Genomic DNA, 22,553 nt, shown 5'->3' with positions numbered 1-22,553 from the left:
TCTGACATGGAGCAGGATGGGTGTCGTACAACACCAACTTTGATGCTGGCAGGAGTCTTGCCTCCTATGTCGGATCCTGAGCCCCTTTCTTATGGAATATGTTATGTTGAGGAATGGGAGGGGTCACTGGACTTTTTAGAATACCAGGTCCAAGACCGTATGGACTGCCATACAGACTTTGGTGAGGCCAGCCGACTGAATACTTCTCCAAATACTGGCATGCTTTGCCCTCCAACTGTGGCTACGGAGGAGGAAGATTATTATTCCAGGATGGTGAAAGGATAAGAGCAGCTGAGGTCTTGGACCTTGAGTTGCCTTTGGTGGCAGGCAAGACTAACAGCCTGACAGGTTCTTCAGCCTAGAGCTTCCGCCTCAGAACCCACGCTCCCCTTTAACGAAGCCCTTATAGCTGTCCTATAGGGTACCTGGTACAAATCCAGCACATGGGCTCCTGTGAACAAGACAACTGCCTGCCGCCATAGCTCCTCTCCAGGGGAATTCAAGCTTTCTGACACAACATCGCAACCTTGAGAGCTTGGTCATCCAATCCTCCACCTCCCAGGATGCTTTCCCTTCCGCACCCCTGGATAGGGAACCCAAAAGGTTGGATACTCTTGGGAAGATTGTTTTTTCTCCCACCAGCCCAGCATTGCTTTCTGTGAACATGCATGCCTTTTGGGCTGCTAGTCCCACACGCTGTGGGATGCGGTTGTGCAAGTGCTACCACAGGTCCTGGAGGAGGCCTAGACTGTACCCTCTCAGGCAGTTGTCTATGGCAGAGACGGAGCAAAGTTCACAATCCATTATTGGCTGTACACGACTGACTAGCTAGGCAGAGTGTTTTCGACAAAAGGGGCCCTGAGGTGCTATGCCTGGCTGAGTATCTCTGGCTGTTCAGTGTATGTCCAGGCTTCTTTGATGAACATGCTCTTTAATGGCACCCGTCTCTTCGCAGAAAAGGCAGACTCGATGCTCGACCGCTTCAAGGATTCTCTTGCCACAGCCAGGTACTTGGGCTTCGTTGGGGTCCCTCGTCCCACCTCAGGCTGCCTTTCGCCCCTCGTGTGGCTATGGAAGGAGCCTCCAACTGTGTCCATTCCCAGCCAGCCACAATGCCATGCATGCTGCCCAGCCTCTGCTTGGCCGAGGGTGTGACATCGACTGACCACTTGGACCAGGGAGCCAGCGGTCTGGCCACTCCACACCCCTCCTCTGTAGTTGCCAGCAAGCCTTCGTCGTCTGACTCCTAATCAAGGGCCAGTCGGAGGCAGGATCTGCCATCACCTGCTCCGCACACAATCCCATCAAGTCAGACAGGTGGATTTTGCAGGTATTCAGAAGGGGCTACTCCCTCCCCTTTGAGACCACCCCTCCACCCATGCCCCTATCATACAACGGAGGATCACTTATCCCTTCTCCGCGAGGAAGTTATGGCTCACTTGGCCAAGGGAGCCTTAGAAAGTGTTCCTAAGCCAGTTGTGGGTTGTGGTTGCTATTCTCTCCCCTCTCTCTCTAGACCTTGGTCCCTCAATCTCTTTCTCAGGAAGAACCATTGTGCACCAGACGCCTTGCTGCACTCCTGCACCCAGCTGCCCAGAATGACCTGCTAGTGTGGTTCTGCTCAGTGCTCAGTACTTACCTTAACTCTCTGAGATTGGCCTTGCAAGTTGATATTGACTGTGTGTTTGCTGAACATCATTTTTCTTCCGTTAGTTAACATTGAAGAACTCTGAAATTGCACTAAGTGTTAATTTGTATTATGCCTGAAAACGTACTTAACTTATAGCGAAGTTCTTGGGATTAAAGTATAGATAAGCAGAAGTATTTTTTTTCTAAATTAGTTTCTGATTTATTAACTGTCTCATTTATTGCCTCTGAGTACAACAAAGGCTTAGTACTACCCTCTAATAAGCCTAACTGCACACCCTCACTTCCAGAAAATACAGCATTAGTCCTATCTGCTTTTTCCTCTGCAAACCAATTAGGAATCTATTTGACTTTCTGCATGGTGTACTTCTTTTTAGTGCACCATGTAGGGAACTATCTTACTACATTGTGCACTTTCAGTTCTCAGTGCTCGCTTTTGGTCTTACCAGCACCCCTCGTGTCCACAAAGGTGATGGTGGTGGTCGCAGCTCATCTGCACAGATCAGGGGTTTCAGTTTTCCCCTTTCTCAACAATTGACTGATGGTGGGATCGTCCCAGGCTGTGGTCTCCCACCTCCAGACTACAGCAGATCTCCTGCAGTAATCCTCGTGGCTTCTGACTGGGCATGGAGAGGCTGGTATACTGAGCTATTGAGCATGTCCATTGATTCTCCTATCATACCGCCCCTTCGGGAGGATCTTCTGTTGCAGCAGCAGGGGAAGGTTCAGCACCCCCGAACCTGTCCACTCTCCACCTTCTTGTGTGGTGATTGCCCAGCAGCAGTTGACAGTTTTTGACCCTCCGCCTGAAGTGTGTAACGTAATCTTGGCAGCTGGGCTCCCTCCACCAAAATAGTGTACACCTGTCAGAAGAAATTTGTGGAATGGTGCACAGACAAGTCTGTTGACCCCCTTTCTGCCCCACTCTAAGCAGTCCTGTTTATACTTTCTCTGGCCCATCAGGGCTCTGCTGTGGATACTCTCAAAGGTTATTTGTCTGCTATTTCTGCTTTTTTGGGGTTGTGTGGTCAACCTTCCTTGTTTAAATCACCTATTGTACATAGGTTCCTTAAAAGTCTTACACATGTTTCCTCCATCCACATTCATTATGTCCCAATGGGATCTGAATTAGTTTTTGACATTTCTGATGTGCGCTCCTTCCATGCCTCTCCACAATTGTCCTCTCAGGCTTCTCACTTTGAAAAGAGCCTTCCTTGTAGCCCATTACATCTGCCAGCAGGGTGTCAGCTGCTGGTGTTTTCATCTGAGCCGCTCTACCTTTTCATCTGTCCTGACAAAGTGATGCTTCGCACTAAGGCCTCTTTTCTGCCAAAAGTGGTTACACACGTTCATGTAGGCGAATCCATCCCCTTGCTAAGGGGAGACTTCCTTACTGGACCCTAAAAGATCATTCGTGTTCTACCTTGATCATACAAAAGAGTTCCGTGTGGATGATCAGCTCTGCTGGTTGTGTGGGTGCGAAGAAAGGTTGGGCAGTTCAAAAGCAGACCATCTCCAGATCAGTCATATTCTACATCAAGATCTCCTACGCACTGGCCAAAAGGCTACTACGTGAAAGTTTGCGTGCCTATTCTACCTGAGCTAGAGCTGTGACCACTACATTAGCACATGGAGTTCCAGTCCTTGACATCTGTCAGACGGCATTGTGGGCTTCTCTACAGACGTTTAAGAAACGCTACTGCCTGGACAGTCTGGTCCGAAGAGGCGGACACTTTACGCATTCGATCCTGCAGGACTTTCTTGTATGATCTTGGTTCGCAGACCCACCTTCTAGTATGGTATTTCTTGGGTGTCTGACGGCACGCACCAAGATCAGAATGAAGCTGACCTCAACGCAAGGGGGTGGTGTTTTTATAGAGACCCTGATATCACATCCGGGGTGGGTCTGAACTGAAGCTGACCAGCACATTGCCACCTAAAGACATGTGAGGAAGTTGCTACAAACGTTTCTGAATCCAGTCCAGTGCCTGGGAAAATTAACAAGTTGAGGAACATGGTTAGATAGTTTCTACCAGAAACGTTACCACATATAAGTAACTTGTTGGTTTAGTGGGTTTTTCTTTTTTGTTTTTGTTTTACACAGTGCAGTAGATGTAGTATCTGGGTAATTCTGAAGATAGTGACTGTCATGTCCATATTGATACTATCTTGCACTGGAAATGTCAGTTCTTTTGCATTAGGTTTGGTAGACTTCATTTTGCACAATTAGTCTACTTCTTCAACCCTTGGCTTAAAAAGTATGTTAACTATTTTGGAAATTGTTCCCCTGTCCATTGACTAAAAACCCTAATCCTCAGGATCTTCTATATCAAGACTGGGGATATGATTTGTTTGACTGCTTTCTTAACATTTTCTATTACTAGTAGTTCCTAGCTGTTTCTTTTTTTTATTATGGCATCTGCTTTTGAAAAATTGAAACAAAACAAACTTATTTTGATGACAAATATTTGACTAATGAACAGGAGTTTTTTTGTACAGTCGCTTTAGTCAGTGTGCTTGGGTATTTGGAAATTAGTTTGCTTAATCGTTTCTTTTTGATCATTGAGTGTTGTGTATTGTGTGTAAAGTTTTTGTACACTGAACTAGTACTGTAATGGCGATGCTCATGACAAAAGTAGGAGAGGTCAAATATTTTCTTTCTGAAATGTACAGAAAATTATAGATCGCTAGTACATGCCCCAATACTACACAATCCAAGAACTTCGATTACTAGATCAATCATATTGAGTTTTTCATCTTCAGTAGATCTTTCTTTAGCTTTTCTTATTTTCAAATATTAACTTTGAGTTTAGGTGTCCCTGTAAAAAGGCCTAAAGAAATCTTGATTTGTGATAATGCTCATCCTAGTAATGCAGTAGAAATGAGAAACCTTCATTGCAAACTGTCCAGTGTAAAATGTAATAAAGTAATTGAAAGCTGTCACAAATTTGTTCAAATTCATTGAAGAAAAATTATAGATCCTTCTGAGATCATATAAATACATTTATTATTTTAAAATCATTTTTCTTTATATTCCAGAAATGTCTTAAAGTGCCTGAAACAGACTTCAAGGATAGCTATTGGACCATTAAGGATATCCTCATTAACTGTGTCTCAGTCACTGCCGTTGCTGGGCACAGTACAGTTATACTGTTCTTCAGCTTTGGAGAATTGTGTTTCTAATAAACTATCGACAGAGGTACCGCAACTCTATTATTGTTTAAGAATTATATTGAATGGCTGTTGCACACTCTTTATGATGTAAAATGTGTGAATTTGATTTATGCATTGTTTTAAACATTGTAGCAGAAGTTCCTGTAGATACACATTCTCTACATACTCCAGCCGTCTAGAGTTGGGCTCTGAAGTTCGCAACTTTTTTTTTCTTTGAAGAAGTCTTTTGTTGGTAATGCACATTGTTAGATTGTTCTTCTTTCAGCCATTGGGTTCGGACGTGTACACTCAGGTTATAGCTAGGGCGGCATCCTATCAAAATGTCGCCATGCATACGGAGCCGTTGGGAGATGACTTCCTTTTCAATACACTTTCCTCTACACATGCAACTTATCAGTCACTTCCCATGCTCCCCGGCATGTTAAAACATGCTGACCAAATATTCAAGGACCGGGTAAAAACTAGAATAATTACTCCTAGGGTGGAGAAAAAATAAAAACCACCTCTCTCTGATCCTGTCTTTATCACACAACAGTTGCCTCCAGACTCCGTAGTAGTAAGCACAGCCAGGAAAAGAGCAAACTCGCAGTCATCAGGGGATGCACCCCCACCAGACAAGGAGAGTAGGAAGTTTGATGCTGCGGGGAAAAGGGTGGCATGTCAGGCAGCCAACCAGTGGAGGATAGCCAACTCGCAGGCATTGTTGGCTAGATACGATAGGGCCCACTGGAATGAGATGAAAGACATAATACAACATCTCCCCAAGGAACAACAGAAGAGGGCACAACAAATAGTTGAGGAAGGGCAAGCCATCACAAACAATCAGATCAGGTCAGCCCTAGACTCTGCAGATACAGCAGCTAGAACCATCAATAGTGCTGTCACCATAAGAAGACACGCATGGCTTAGGTCTTCAGGACTTAAGCCTGAAATACAACAGGCTGTCCTCAATATGTGGTTTAACCAAAAACAGCTTTTTGGCACAGAGGTGGACACGGCGATTAAAAAAATTAAAAAAGATTTGGACACAGCTAAAGCCATGGGTGCTTTGTATACCATGCAATACAGGGGATCCTTTTGTAAACCCCAATAAAGAGGTGTATTTAGAACCCAAACAGCCGAGGCTTCCACCTCACAAAGTCAGCCTACCAACCTCAATATCAACGAGGTGGTTTCAAAAGTACTTACAGAGGCCAGTACCCCAGAGGCAGGGGAAAATATCAGACCGCAAAACAGGCCTCACAACCAACAAAGCAGTGACTTAAGACATCCCTTCCCAAGTCACACCTCACCTGTGGGGGGAAGACTGCAAAGGTTCCACAACAATTGGCTACCCATTACCACAGACCGCATGGTATTATCAATTATCCACAATGGCTATTGCATAGAATTGACACAAACTCCACCACATATTCCACAAAAACCACACAACCTCTCCGCACAACATACCCCTCTGTTGCAAGAGGAAGTAAAATCTCTATTACTCAAACAAGCAATAGAACCGGTGCCACAAAATCAAATAGGAACAGGAGTTTACTCACTGTATTTCCCCATTCCCAAAAAGGATGGAACCTTAAGGCCAATATTAGATCTCAGAACCCTCAATCTTTACATCCTGTCAGAAAATTTTCACGTGGTAACACTACAAGATGTTGTCCCACTACTTCAACAGCATGATTTCATGGCAACGTTAGACCTCAAAGATGCGTATTTTCACATACCCATCCATCCAGCGCACAGAAAATATCTCAGGTTTGTCATTCAAGGAAAGCATTATCAGTTCAAAGTGTTACCCTTTGGAATAACAGCTCCCAGAGTATTCACAAAATGCCTGGCGGTAGTTGCAGCCTACCTAAGAAGGCAAACACATTCATGTCTTTCGATATCTCGACGATTTTGGTAATAAAATCCACCAGTCAGACACAGTGTCAAAACCCATACGCATTATGTAATACAAACCCTACACAACCTAGGGTTCTCCATAAACTACCAAAAATCACACCTATAACCTGCGCAAATTAAACAGTATTTAGGGGCAACACCAAATATGCAAACAGCGTTTGCAAGCCCAAGTCCACAAAGAATACAAGCATTTCGCAATATATTGCCACAATTACAGCCAGCCCAACAGTACACTGTCAAATTTGTCATGAAACTATTGGGCATGATGGCATCCTGTATCGCCATTGTCCCACATGCAAGACTAAACATGCAGCCTTTACAACAGTTCCTTGCACAGCAATGGTCACAGGCACAGGGTCAACTTCAAGATCTAGTGTTGAAAGACCGCCAAACATGCATGTCCCTTCAGTGGTGGAATTCCACAAACCTAAACAAAGGACGGCCATTTCAAGACCCCGTACCTCAGACCATACTTAGAACAGATGCATCAATGATTGGCTGGTAGGGCACACCTCAACAATCATAACATTCAGGGACAGTGGGACGCCAAACACAAACAGTTATACATAAATCACTTAGAGTTGCAAGCTGTATTCCTAGCACTCAAAGCTTTTCAGCTTCTTCTCACTCACAAGAATATCCTTATCAAAACAGACAACATGACAACAATGTATTACCTAAACAAACAAGGAGGGACCCATTCATCCCAACTCTCCCTCGTAGCCAAAAAATATGGCATTAGGCAAGCCACAACAAAATTCACCTGGTAGCACAATACATTCCAGGGATACAACACCAATTGGCAGATGTTCTCAGCCGAGATCAACAACAAACACTTGAGTGGGAGATTCACCCTCGTTTGCTTCAACTATACTTTCAACATTGGGGAACACCAGACATAGATCTATTTGCCACCAGCGAAAAAGCAAAATGCCCAAACTTAGCATCCAGGTACCCACATCCCCTATCCAAGTGCAATGCTCTATGGATGAATTGGTCAGGGATAATTGCTTATGCCTTTCCCCCTCTCCCGCTCATTCCATTTCGAGTCAAAAAACTGCATCAAAACATGCTCAAACTGATACTCATAGCGCTAACGTGGGCATATCAACCCTGGTACACAACACTATAAGGCCTGTCAGTAGTACCACATATCAAACTCCCAAACAGACCAGATCTGTTAACACGAAACAAACAGCAGATCAGGCATCCAAATCCCAACATACTCAATCTAGCGATTTGGCTCCTGAAGTCATAGAATTTGGGTACCTACAACTACTAACTGAATGTATGGAAGTAATTAAACAAGCAAGAAAACCCACTACCAGGCAGTGCTATGCCAACAAATGGAAAAGGTTTGTGCATTACTGTCAATCTAAACAAATGACCCCTCTTTCAGCATCAATACAAGACATTGTAAGTTATTTACTTCATTTGCAAAAAGCAAACTTAGCTTTTTCATCCATAAAAATACATCCCACTGCAATCTGAGTACTTGCAAAATATACAACACAGCTCTTTATTTAGAGTTCCTATTATCAAAGCCTTCATGGAAGGGTTAAAATGCCTCATCCCACCTAGAACGCCTCCAGTGCCTTCGTGGAATCTAAACATAGTGCTCACACGACTTATGGGCCCACCATTTGAACCTATGCACTCATGTCAGATTCAATACCTAACATGGAAAGTTGCCTTCCTAGTTGCAATTACTCCGTTGCGAAGAGTTAGTGAAATCCAAGGTTTCACAACTCAAGAACCGTTCATACAAGTACACAAACATAAAGTCGTACTTCGAACTAACACTAAATTTCTCCCAAAGGCTGTATCACCGTTTCTTATCAGTCAAACAGTGGAACTACCAGTCTTCTTCCCACAGCCAGATTCTGTGGCAGAAAGAGCGCTGCATACATTAGATATTAAAAGAGCCTTAATGTATTACATAGATAGAACAAAATCATTTAGAAAGATTAAACAGTTATTTGTGGTGTTCCAAAAACCACATACTGGTAACCCCATTTCAAAACAAGGTTTAGCAAGGTGGATAGTAAAATGCATCCAAACATATTACCTTAAAGCTAAAAGGCAGCTCTTAGTTGCACCTAAAGCACATTCCACAAGGAAAAAAGGGGCTACAATGGCTTTCTTAGGAAATATACCAATGGCTGAAATTTGTAAAGCAGCTACTTGGTCAACACCACATACATTTACCAAACATTACTGTGTAGATGTGTTAGCAGCACAGCAAGCCACAGTAGGCCAAGCTGTAGTAAGAACATTATTTCAAACAACTTCAACTCCTACAGGCCAACCACCGCTTTTATGGGAGGAAAAACTGCTTTGCAGTCTATGCATAGCATGTGTATCTGCAGCTACACATGCCATAGAACGGAAAATGTCACTTACCCAGTGTACATCTGTTCGTGGCATGTTCCGCTGCAGATTCACATGCACCCTCCCAACTCCCCTGTAGCCGTTTAAGTTCAACATTCACTTGTACATATGTATATATATATATATATATATATATGTTCGATGGCATGTGTAGCTGCAGATACACATGCTGTGCACATCCCACCATCTGGTGTTGGGCTCGGAGTGTTACAAGTTGTTTTTCTTCGAAGAAGTCTTTTCGAGTCACGAGACCGAGGGACTCCTCCCATTTTGACTCCATTGCGCATGGGCGTCGACTCCATCTTAGATTGGTTTTTTTCCGCCATCGGGTTCGGACGTGTTCCTTTTCGCTCTGTGTTTCGGGTCGGAAAGTTAGTTAGAATCTCAGAAAAATCGTCGGTATTGTTTGCGTTCGGTATCGGGTTAGTTACAACAGATCGACACCGAATTAAGAAGAGCTCCGGTGGCCCTTCGGGTTTTTTTTCCGATCCCCGTCGGGGCCTGGTCGGCCCGGCCACGTGTCTCTTCAAGGCTGATGGAATGGACCCCATTCCGCTTCTGTCCAAAATGCCATAACAAGTATCCATATACAGATCAACATCTGGTCTGTAACTTGTGTTTGTCACCAGAACACAAGGAGGATACTTGTGAGGCCTGTCGAGCGTTTCGGTCCAGGAAGACACTCAGGGACCGAAGAGCAAGAAGACTGCAAATGGCATCGGCGCCGACAGGACAAGGGCGTTTCGAGAAGGAGGAAGAAACATTCTCCACCCAGGATTCGGACTCTGAGGAGATCGATCTCGAGGAAACGCCGAAAACCGTGAGTAAGATGTCGAAACAAAGTACTCACGAGAAGACCGCTAAAGCCCAGGGGGTGCCACCGCCAACAGGCCATGGCTTAACCCGAAAAATAGGTGACCGTTCATTGGCACCGAAAAAGGGCGAGCTGGTGTCGAAGTCATCCGACTCCGGTCGAGATACCGGCACACAGCAATCTCGGGCCCGAGATAGTGGCTCAGAGAAGATTCGGCACTGAGAAAGCGGCACCGAAACGGGTCGGCACCGAGAGAGCACGACGCCGAAAGTAAAGAAGGTTTCGTCGGAGCCGAAAAAAGCAGCCGAAAAGGTTTCGGTACCGAAACAGCCGGCCTCGGAACCGAAAACAAGTTCCTACACTGAGGAACAAGGACTGTCCACACAAATGAAAACACATAGATTTGGACAGGAATTAGAGACAATAGAGCCAGATCACACACAAAGACGGCTCTTTATTCAAAAAGATACAGGGAAGATTAGCACTCTTCCTCCAGTCAAAATGAAACGCAAGCTTGCCTTCCAAGACAAGGACAAACAGCCACACGCAAAGGTGGCTAAACAAGTAACACCGCCACCATCCCCACATCACTCTCCGCAACCATCACCGGTAGCCACTCCACCAATGATGCAATCCCCAACTCATACAGGAATGAGTCAAGATGACCCTGACGCATGGCACCTTTATGACGCACCGGTGTCAGATAATAGTCCGGAATGCTATCCAGCTAGACCATCGCCACCAGAGGATAGTACAGGCTACGCACAGGTGGTGTCAAGAGCAGCGGCATTTCATAATGTCAGCCTTCATTCAGAGCCCATTGAAGACAACTTTCTTTTTAATACACTGTCGTCCACACACAGCCAATATCAGAGTCTTCCTATGCTACCCGGAATGCTAAAACACTCCAAACAAGTGTTTGAGGAGCCTGTTAAAGGGAGAGCCATTACTCCAAGAGTAGATAAAAAATATAAACCGCCACCAACAGACCCACTGTACATTACACAACAGCTAACACCAGACTCTGTTGTAGTGGGAGCAGCGCGCAAAAGAGCCAACTCTCATACTTCAGGAGATGCACCACCTCCAGATAAAGAAAGTCGAAAATTCAATGCTGCAGGCAAAAGGGTGGCGGCACAGGCAGCAAACCAGTGGCGTATTGCAAATTCGCAAGCTTTGTTAGCCGGATATGATAGGGCCCATTGGGATGAGATGCAACACTTTATTTAACATTTACCCAAGGAGTTCCAAAAAAGAGCTCAGCAAGTAGTAGAAGAAGGACGGAGTATCTCCAATAATCAGATACGGTCAGCAATGGATGCTGCAGACACAGCTGCTAGAACTGTCAACACAGCAGTAACAATAAGGAGACATGCATGGCTGCGTACATCAGGATTTAAACCAGAGATACAGCAAGCTGTGCTGAATATGCCATTCAACGGACAGCAGTTGTTTGGGCCGGAGGTGGACACTGCGATCGAAAAACTTAAGAAAGACACTGACACGGCCAAAGCCATGGGCGCACTCTACTCCCCACAGAGCAGAGGCACATTTCGAAAGACACAATTTCGAGGGCAAACCACAGAAGCCACAACCTCACAAACAAAGCCCACTTACCAGAGCCAGTATCAGCGGGGAGGTTTTCGGGGACAATATAGAGGGGCACAATTTCAAAAGAATAGAGGAAAATTCCAAAGTCCCAAAACTCCTCCAAACAAGCAGTGACTTGAAGGTCACAAATCCCCAACACATAACACCTGTGGGGGGGGGAGACTAACCAAGTTTTACAAACATTTGGAGGAAATAACAACAGACACTTGGGTCTTAGCAATTATCCAGCATGGTTATTGCATAGAATTTCTCAAATTCCCTCCAAACGTCCCACCGAAAACACACAATATGTCAAAACAACATATAGATCTTCTAGGACTAGAAGTTCAGGCATTGCTACAGAAAGAAGCAATAGAATTAGTACCAAAACAACAAATAAACACAGGAGTTTACTCCCTGTACTTTCTGATACCCAAAAAAGACAAGAGTCTGAGACCTATACTAAATCTCAGAACATTAAATACCTACATCAAATCAGATCACTTTCACATGGTTACATTACAAGACGTAATCCCACTGCTCAAACAACAAGACTACATGACAACACTAGACCTAAAGGATGCATATTTCCATATACCAATACATCCTTCACACAGAAAGTACCTAAGGTTTGTATTCCAAGGGATACATTACCAATTAAAAGTGTTGCCATTCGGAATAACAACTGCACCAAGAGTTTTTACAAAATGCCTAGCAGTAGTAGCTGCACATATCAGAAGGCAGCAAATACATGTGTTCCCGTACCTAGACGATTGGTTAATCAAAACCAACAAACTAAGACGGTGTTCACAACACACAAAATATGTCATAGAAATCCTCCACAAACTAGGTTTCTCAATCAACTACACAAAGTCACACCTTCTGCCGTGTCAAACACAGCAATACTTAGGAGCGACAATCAACACAGCAAAAGGAATTGCCACTCCAAGTCCACAAAGAGTTCACACATTTCACAATGTAATACAGACCATGTATCCAAAACAAAAGATACAAGTCAAACTGGTGATGAAACTACTAGGCATGATGTCTTCATGCATAGCCATTGTCCCAAACGCAAGGTTGCACATGCAGCCCTTACAACAGTGCCTAGCATCACAATGGTCACAAGCACAGGGTCAGCTTCTAGATCTGGTGTTGATAGACCACCAAACATAAATCTCGCTTCAATGGTGGAACAGTATAAATTTAAACCAAGGGCGGCCTTTCCAAGACCCAGTGCCACAATACGTAATAACAGATGCTTCCATGATAGGGTGGGGAGCACACCTCAATCAACACAGCATCCAAGGACAATGGGACATACAGCAAAAACAGTTTCACATAAATCACTTAGAACTGTTAGCGGTATTTCTAGCGCTCAAAGCATTTCAACCCATAATAAGCCACAAACACATTCTTGTCAAAACAGACAACATGACAACAATGTATTACCTAAACAAACAGGGAGGGACACACTCGACACAGTTGTGTCTCCTAACACAGAAAATATAGCATTGGGCGATTCACAACCACATTCGCCTAATAGCACAATTTATTCCAGGAACTCAGAACCAGTTAGCAGACAATCTCTCTCTCGGGATCACCAACAGATCCACGAATGGGAGATTCACCCCCAAATACTAAACACTTACTTCCAAATTTGGGGAAGACCACAAATAGATCTATTTGCAACAAAGGAAAACTCAACATGCCAAAACTTCGCATCCAGGTACCCACAAGATCAGTCTCAGGGCAATGCGTTATGGATGAGTTGGTCAGGGATATTTGCTTACGCTTTTCCCCCTCTCCCACTCCTTCCATATCTAGTAAACAAATTGAGTCACAACAAACTCAAACTCATACTAATAGCACCAACATGGGCAAGACAACCTTGGTACACAACATTACTAGACCTCTCAGTAGTACCTCATGTCAAACTACCAAACAGACCAGATCTGTTAACACAACACAAACAACAGATCAGACATCCAAATCCAGCATCGCTGAATCTAGCAATTTGGCTCCTGAAATCCTAGAATTCGGACACTTAGACCTCACACAAGAATGTATGGAGGTCATAAGACAAGCTAGGAAACCTACCACTAGACACTGCTATGCAAATAAGTGGAAAAGATTTGTTTATTGCTGCCATAATAATCAAATTCAACCCTTACACGCATCTGCCAAAGATATAGTAGGATACTTACTACAATTGCAAAAGTCAAAGCTAGCTTTCTCTTCAATAAAAATACATCTTACCGCAATTTCAGCTTACCTGCAAATTACGCACTCAACTTCATTATTTAGGATACCAGTCATAAAAGCATTTATGGAAGGCCTAAAAAGGATTATACCACCAAGAACACCACCAGTTCCTTCATGGAACCTCAACATTGTCTTAACACGACTCATGGGTCCACCTTTTGAGCCCATGCACTCTTGTGAAATGCAATACTTAACATGGAAAGTTGCATTTTTGATTGCCATCACATCTCTAAGAAGAGTGAGTGAAATTCAAGCATTTACCATACAAGAACCATTTATTCAAATACACAATCATAAAGTAGTTCTACGGACAAATCCAACATTTTGACCAAAAGTGATCTCACCGTTCCACTGGAATCAAACGGTAGAATTACCAGTGTTCTTCCCACAGCCAGATTAAGTAGCTGAAAGAGCACTGCATACATTAGACGTCAAAAGAGCGCTAATGTACTACATTGACAGAACAAAACTAATTCAAAAAAACAAAACAACTATTTATTGCTTTCCAAAAACCTCATACAGGGAATACAATTTCTAAACAAGGCATTGCTAGATGGATAGTTAAGTGTATTCAAACCTGCTATCTTAAAGCAAAGAGAGAGCTGCCTATTACACCAAAGGCACACTCAACCAGAAAGAAAGGTGCTACCATGGCCTTTCTAGGAAATATTCCAATGAACGAAATATGTAAGGCAGCAACATGGTCTACGCCTCATACATTTTCCAAACACTACTGTGTAGATGTGTTAACTGCACAACAGGCCACAGTAGGTCAAGCTGTACTACGAACATTATTTCAAACAACTTCAACTCCTACAGGCTAAACCACCGCTTTTGGGGAGATAACTGCTTACTAGTCTATGCACAGCATGTGTATCTGCAGCTACACATGCCATCGAACGGAAAATGTCACTTACCCAGTGTACATTTGTTCGTGGCATTAGTCGCTGCAGATTCACATGCGCCCACCCGCCTCCCCGGGAGCCTGTAGCCGTTTAGAAGTTGATCTTGAACATTTGTAAATATATTACTTTAAACTTCATTATGTACATACGTATTCACTCCATTGCATGGGCACTATTACTAGCATACACAACTCCTACCTCACCCTCTCCGGGGAAAACAATCTAAGATGGAGTCGACGCCCATGCGCAATGGAGTCGAAATGGGAGGAGTCCCTCGGTCTCGTGACTCGAAAAGACTTCTTCGAAGAAAAACAACTTGTAACACTCCGAGCCCAACACCAGATGGCGGGATGTGCACAGCATGTGAATCTGCAGCGACTAATGCCACGAACAGATGTACACTGGGTAAGTGACATTTTCCATATATATATATATATATAGATATATTCCATTTGCATGGACATCTCTTTTCTTTATACTCTATCACTCCTACCTTACCCTCTGTGGGAAACAATCTAACATAGTCGATGCCTATGCGCAATGGAGCCGAAGAGGAGGAGTCACTCGATCCCGTGACAAGCAAACACTTCTTCGAAGAAAAACAACTTGTAACACTCCGAGCCCAACACTAGATGGCAGACTATGCATAGCATGTGAATCTGCAGCGGAACATGCCACGAACAGATGTACACTGGGTAAGTGACATTTTCCGTATATGTATGTATATATGTGTATATGTATTTATTTATTTATGTATGTGTATATATATATATATATATATATATATATATATATATATATATATATATATATATATATATATATTGCAGAACCCCCCGCCCCCAACACACTTTTTGCCTGCTTTTTAGATGCAACTTCGACTGAAGTGCACTAGGTTCCTGCTAACCTTGTTGTAAGTGTTCCTTCACTAAAACAAGACACCTGATACTTGATGCACAAGTGACCAGGCCCTTCAGCCCCCTATAAGTCTCTAGTAAATTGTACCCCTGGTACCCAGGGCATTGGTACCAATGAGGGCCCCTCACAACTGCAGCACAACGTGTGGCACTCTTGGGGACCCAGCATCAACCTCAAGTAGACTGCCATTGCAGACTGTATGATAAGGTGCTTCCAAATATTAAAAAACGACATGGTACACAGCCGGTATGCCATGTCCCCTAAACACTGCATTCAATATATGTAAGTGACCTCTCTAGCAGGCCTTTCAGCCCTAAGGCAGGGTGCACTATATTACATGTAGGGGCATATCTGCATCAGCAGATATGCTGCTACTATGTCTTTGTCAATTCCCAGACACAGTAAGTGTACATGGAAGCCATTTTAAATGCATGCTCTGTACACTGGTCACTACGAGTTCCCCACCTACATAGTGGCTTCTCTGAATCCTGGGATTTTTGGTATCAAACAGCAATAATAAACCCTCACTGACCCCAGTGATGGACTTATTAAAAATGCACACACAGGTCACCTTAGAAGTGCCCCCTGAAAACCTACCAGCTACTAGCAGGTTGACTGATTGTCCCTGACCAGTTCAGCAACCCCAGACTCTGAACCCCCATGGTGCGAGCCAGTGCACTTGAGGCCCAGAGACAGAATCCTTCACTGGGCAGAGTTGTTACCTCCTCTCCCAGGCAGGATGGACATTACAGGGCAGAGAACTTCAAAGGCCTTGCCACCTTAAAAATGCGACCCATGTCTCTCCAGATGGTGGAGATGACCAACCCCCCTATCCTGTCCCTACTTCTGACGGCAGCACAAGCAGGAAAATTAGATAAATTAGGAGGAGTGCCCACTTCATGCCAGTCCTACCCCATAGGTGGACAGGCTGAAGTGGACACTACTTTTAAAGTCCTCCATCTTGTTTAACAGGAATCAGGGCTATAGGGTTCGGGCTATGCCCACTTTCCAAAAGAAATGGTCATAAGATGGGTGTAATCACCCTAAAGGTGAGTAGTCTAATGGCTGCCACTTGGCACTCCCTGTAACACTCCTAAATTCAGTATTTAGGTGTAACCCCGGAACCCGAGAACTCAGATTCTTGACATCCTAAGAAGAGCTGAGTCACAGCAGCAGAGAAGACTGAAGACACCAACTGACTTGACCCCCGCCCTACCGGCCTGTCTGCAGCCCTTGAAGAACCTGCACCCAAGAGACGACTGCTCCTTCAGCCCAGCGACCTCCCTATCCTTGGTAGGACTGCCTGCCTTCGATAAAGACCAAGGTCTCCTGTGGACAGCAGGCCTGTCCAAAAGAAACCAACTTCAAGGAAAAAGAAGTCTGCCTGAGGAACCGCAAAACTGCCTCTGGGTTCTCCTCTGCACCCGACACCCACGGGCCAAGTACAAGTGGCCCACCGGTCCTGTGACGGTTCCCCAGCATTTCAGAGCAAGAGTCCACCATGGGCTGACCCCTGCCAGACTCCGCAGCGAGGCCTGCAGCCTCAATCCGAGGACTCCCTTGACCATGACCTGCCTGATAAGCTGTTTGACGCCAAAATACACCCCTGCCTCAGAAGCCTTGGGGAGCTGGACCGTGGTGTCTCTATGACTTCTGGCATCTCAACTTACCTGGGCAGCTGAGAGTTGACTTCTCCTGGCCAGAGCCTGCAGCCTATTTCTGAAACTGATCTCCTCATTTGATAACATTGGATGCCCATGCTGTGATGGCACTCTGCACCTGGCTGCCCCTGTGCCTTTGAGGCTATAAGTTTGGTGCTGCCTTGTGGCCCCCTTTGTACTTACCTCCGCTCCAGAAGATCAAGCCCTGACCCCGCTTTACTCATCTGTGAGCAGTGCTTCATTGGTTACCCCCGTCTCCACTGGTTGACATTGGGCACCTAAAGCTGTGTTGTCGCTCTGCACCTGGCTGCCCCTGTGCCACAGCGGGTGTAAGTTTGGTGCTGCCTTGTGGCCCCTCTGGTGCCTACCTCAAACCCAAGAAACCAACCTTTGACACCGCTATTACTTGCCTGTGAACAACACTCATTCATTCACCCCGTCTCCATTGGTTAACATTGGTTACCCAACTCCGAATTTGACTCTGCACCTGGCGCCCCGGCGTTGACCTCAAGACCCGAAGACTGGATTTGTTAGTCGTGTACTTACCTGCAAAACTGCGTTCCTGTTTTCCTCCCATAGGTTAACATTTCAGACTCTGATAATTGCATTGTCTATTTTTGAAACTGAAAAGTATTTTTACTTTAAAAACTGCTTACCTTGTAGCAAAGGTCTTTGGTTCAAAGCATATATAAAAGCAACTGTTATTTTTCTTTATATGTCTCGGATTTATTCTTTGAGTGTGTTTCATTTATTGCCTCTGAGTACAACAAATGCTTAACATGACTCCTTGATAAGCCTAACTGCTCACCCACACTACAACAAGTAGAGCATTAGACTTATCTATTTCTGCCTCTGCAAGCCTTTGGGGATCCACTAGACTCTCTGCACAGTGTACTTCATTTTAGTGCACTATATAGAGAGCCAGCTTCCTACTTTGGTGGAACAGCAGTGGATTTTGCATTTGCTGATACCACTCAGTCAATAGGCGACTACAGAAGTAAATCCAAAAATTGACTTCAGATAAATTGCATTTTTAAATTGGGTATGTTTCCAAATTCTTAAATGTACTATTAGGGCCCTGGTTAGGTCCCCGTAGCTTAATATTAGAAACTTTAAACACTTACTTCAGTTAAAACTGCAAGAACGTTTTAGTAAAATAATGAGTACCTCAGAGGACCGAGTGGTGGAGCTCAGCGTCACCCCTTACCTTCAGCTTTCCCACAAGCAGTTCAGGGCCCTCTGTAAATGTACAGAATAAAAATGCTATCAGTTGATGGCTCCAGGAGCTACTGGCTGAATATGACCAGGCCCTTTTTTCGGATGAGGCCACTGATCCTGTAACTCAGGATCAAGACAACCCAATTGAGGAGGAAGAAAGGGACCCTTCTCAACTTGAAATAGAGAAACCTGCACCCCCAAGTGTCTGGGACACCTCCTTCTAATGAGGATGGCTCAGGTACCTCAAGATCTAGAGATAGAATCTCTTGGGGAGATGCCCTCTTAAAGAGGTTAGGTAAGGGACTGGACCTGGAACACAGGATCTTAGCTATAGAGAGGTAAAGAGCCTAAATGGGTTCGGCACCCATGAACAGTGGCAGCAATATCATACTAGGGACAGAGTAGAACACTGTGGCCTTAGAATCCCCAGTGGGATTGCCTCCAAATATGAGGAGGGTGACAACATCACCAAGTGGTTTACAGCCTATGAGAGGGCCTGTGTTTCCAGAAAACCTAAGAGTCCTGGGGACCTCTTACACTGAATGAGGCAGATGCATCCTCCTATGATCTCATGAAGGCAACCCTGATTGAGGGATTTGGGTTGACTACTAAAGAATATAGAATCAGGTTCAGGGTGACTCACAAAACCCGGAGTCAGTCCTGGGTTGACTTTTCAGTGAAAGCACTAGGTGGTTGGTTAAAGGGAAGTCAGGTGCGAGATTTTGAGGGGGTTTATAATTTGATTATGATGGAAGACCTATTAACTAACTGTACTTATGCATCAATACCTAGTTGACCTGGGGGCTGTCCCCCCCCCCCCCCCCCCCCCCCCCACCCCAAGAGCTGGTGAGGAAGGCTGAACACTGGGTTAGAACTAGGATGCCCAAAACAAGACACCCCTCCCCCACCCCAAGAGAAATTGTGGACAACCCTAAAAAAAAAAGAAAAGGAGTGCTCTGTAGATCCTCAAAATCTGTGCAAGAGGGTGGATCCCAAGGCACCACACAAAACAAAAGTGGGTACCAGGGTAGGAACTGGGATGCCACTAAGGCATGGTGCTTTGACTGTAGGCAGGCAGGGCACCGAACAAAGGACGCTGCCTGTCCTAAAAACAAACCCACTAGTAAACCCCCATGGGATGATTCCTCAGACGAAGGGGTCTTCTTAGCCTTTAACTGGAAAGTGGGGCCAACAGATGAGTTGGAAATTAAAGAGGGGAGTAAACACATCCACCGCCTTCTGGTGAATGGAATCCCAGCCACTGCCCCTAGACATACCTGTGCCAGTCGCGCTGTTGCACAGGACAGGCTGGTACTCTAAAACCAGTATATCCTAGGTGAGACTGCCAGGATAAGGGTTATCCCAGAGGAGTTCACTGTCAGGCCTGTAACTATAGTGCCCCTTGAAATAGCTGGGTCCCTTAGTTGGAAAAGGGTGGTAGTCAGTACAGAGCTCCTCTTGATTGTCTCCTTGATAATGACCTCCCAGAGGTTGGTCAGAGCCAAAAAGAGGAGCTGGTCCAACGCCAGCTCTCTTCAAGGTTTCTGGAGGTGCTTTCCCCTGCAGTGAGTGCAAGTAGGCCCCAGAAAAAAGAAGAGCAAGAAGTGTAGGAAAGGGGGACACTTTTAGCCAAAGTTCCAGTAAGCCAGGGAGATTCTGCTCCAGTAAGGAAGAACTCCACAGTTTGGCACTATGGAAGTCCAGCCTGACCCACAAGCAGTCTCAAGTGTAGTAGGCTAGGTTCTGGTTGTAGTACCCTACTTTTTTGCCTGGTGTATGTATGTCTTGGACTGTAGTGCACAGGGATCCTGCTAACCAGTGCCTCAGTACCAGTGCTCTCTCCCCTATATATTGGTTGCTTTGTAACTTTTTACCCCCACAATTGGCATACTGGAACTCTCATGTAAGTCCCTAGTATATGGTACTCAGGTACCCAGGGCATTGGTACACAAGAGGTCATCCATGGGCTGCAGCATGTATTGTGCCACCAATGGAAACCCATGCAAACAAGGTCTTCAGGCCTGCAATTGCAGTCTGCGTGAAATGCTGAATGCACCCTTGCCTTATATCCTGATCACTGCACTTAGACACTGTAAGTCACCCCTCTGATAGGCCCTTAAGCCAAAGGGCAAGGTGCATGTCCGTAAGTGTGAAGGTACCCTTGCATGAGCAGGGTATCCCTACAAACCCTAACTACATTCCCTGGGCTTTATAAGTGTGGGATGCCATCTTAAGGTATGGAGTGGTCAACATGAGTAGTCCAACTACATAATGGCTTCTCCGAACCTAGGCATGTTTAGTATCAAACATGTTTGAATCATGCAACTACACCGATTCTAGTTACAGTTGTTCGATCCCCTGCACTCATGGGGTTCCTTAGAAGATCCCTCAGTTCTGCCTGTGCAGGCTTATGTGGTCTGGCTGCCAGCCCACGCTGCTGCTGACCCCAGACACTGTTCTGCCCTACTGCTGGTGAGCCTGGCTCAGGCCTGAGAGGCAGAACAAAGGATTTGTTGCAGGAGAGGTGTGACCACCTCTCCCTGTGTATTGGATGTCTAAGGTCTGGAGTGACCTCTAAGCACCACCAGACTGCTTTGATGGGCACATTTGGTGCCCTCCTTGCATAATCAAGTTTGCACCAGTTTAGGAACCCCCGGTTCCTGCTCTGGTGCGAAATTGCACAAAGGGCAGGGGAGTGGTCTCAACCCCCTGCCCAGCTCCTTCCCTAGGGAGAGGTGCACAGCGCTCTGCCAGGTGGCAGTTGATTCTGCCATCTTGTAACCAAGGTGGGCAGAGGCTCCTGGGAGATGATGCCCCTGACCCTCTCTGATAGGTGGATCACTTCAGAGAGTGACAGTCCCATTTTGGGGTTACCGAAGCACTCCGTCAAGGGTAGGTCCTCAGATTCATCAAGCAAGATTTTACAACTAACTCTCTGCAAGACATCTGCTCCTGGTCTCTGGAACCACTACTGGTCTGCTTTGGAACCAAAACAAGTCTGCTTCTGGTGGGAAGACCCATTGCAACATTGTTTCTCCTGATCCTGCAAGAATTCATCCAAGGCTGTGCATCCTCCAGGGTCACAAGGACTCTGTTTGCACCTGAATGCACAAAGGAATCTCCCTTAAGGCGAAGGAGTCAATCCCCTGCATCAATGTCGACCAGCTGGTGGGGCAGCTGTCCCATGGACATCGAAAGGCTCTGCATCACAGGTAGTCTGTGGCCTACTCTGGGTCTTTCTTGTCTTGTAACTAACGTGTGAGACTGTGGGCCCCTGCTGCTAGTCTGGAACCCCTCTGCACCACAACTGTTGCTCTTGCCAAGGCAGTTTGAATCTTCCTCCAGGATATCTTCAGACGCCAAGAAGCCCCAGCCTCCAGCACTCTGCAATTCGAAGATCAGACTCTGTCCTGCAACTCCTGCAGCGTCGGACTTCTGTTTTCTTGTGCTGCTGAGGCCTCCTTGTTACTCCGTGTCCATCACCTGTGGGTCACTCGTGGGGGCTCCGATGACTTCTGCTGATCTTCCTGCATGGTGAGGGACAACCCCGACTTCCCCCTCAAGGGTACAGTCTCCTGGGCCTTTCTGGTCCCCAAAACCTCTGCAAATACATCTTCAGCTCCTGCTTACATTTGCCAGTGCTTGTTGGTGACCTGGCTGGTCACTCACCCTCCTGCAATCCTGCAACAGGCGAGGGACAGCTTGTAGGTGACTCCTTAGATCCCCACCCCCCCACCTTCCTGGACCCTGCAGTTGGACTTATTCCTCCACCGACTTGAAGGAACTTCACCTCTAGGAGAGTTGGCATTGCCACCTGCACCTCCAAGGGTGCTAGACTCTGTCTCCTTCCGTTTCAGGTCCTCCACATCCAGAATGCGTCCCTGGGTTCCACCGGCCTGGTACATGGGTTGCGACAGCGGCTGGACAATCCGAGGTTTCCAGGGACTTCAAAGAGGGAGTCCCTTCTCCCCTCTGCATCCGCGTTCCCTGGTGTAGGAACTCCTGTCTTCTGGGTATCCTTCGGTGGGGGCGACCTTCCTCTTTCCTGTTGGTTCCTCTAGGTCCCCT

General features: G+C 45.7%; 1 protein-coding gene across 2 annotated transcripts in view; it reads left to right on the top strand.

The window, feature by feature from the left end:
- Positions 1–22,553, top strand: part of SMG1 (SMG1 nonsense mediated mRNA decay associated PI3K related kinase) — a 1,401,298-nt gene that overhangs the window by 556,017 nt on the left and 822,728 nt on the right. For both annotated transcript variants that reach the window (XM_069210224.1, XM_069210223.1), the window contains one exon: positions 4,687–4,846. In XM_069210224.1, coding sequence (XP_069066325.1) covers positions 4,687–4,846 — 160 coding nt within the window. The remainder of the gene's footprint in view (positions 1–4,686; positions 4,847–22,553) is intronic.

Source organism: Pleurodeles waltl, chromosome 10 (assembly GCF_031143425.1).
Source record: "Pleurodeles waltl isolate 20211129_DDA chromosome 10, aPleWal1.hap1.20221129, whole genome shotgun sequence".
Lineage (NCBI taxonomy): Eukaryota > Metazoa > Chordata > Amphibia > Caudata > Salamandridae > Pleurodeles > Pleurodeles waltl.
This window is presented reverse-complemented; position numbering and strand designations above follow the sequence as displayed.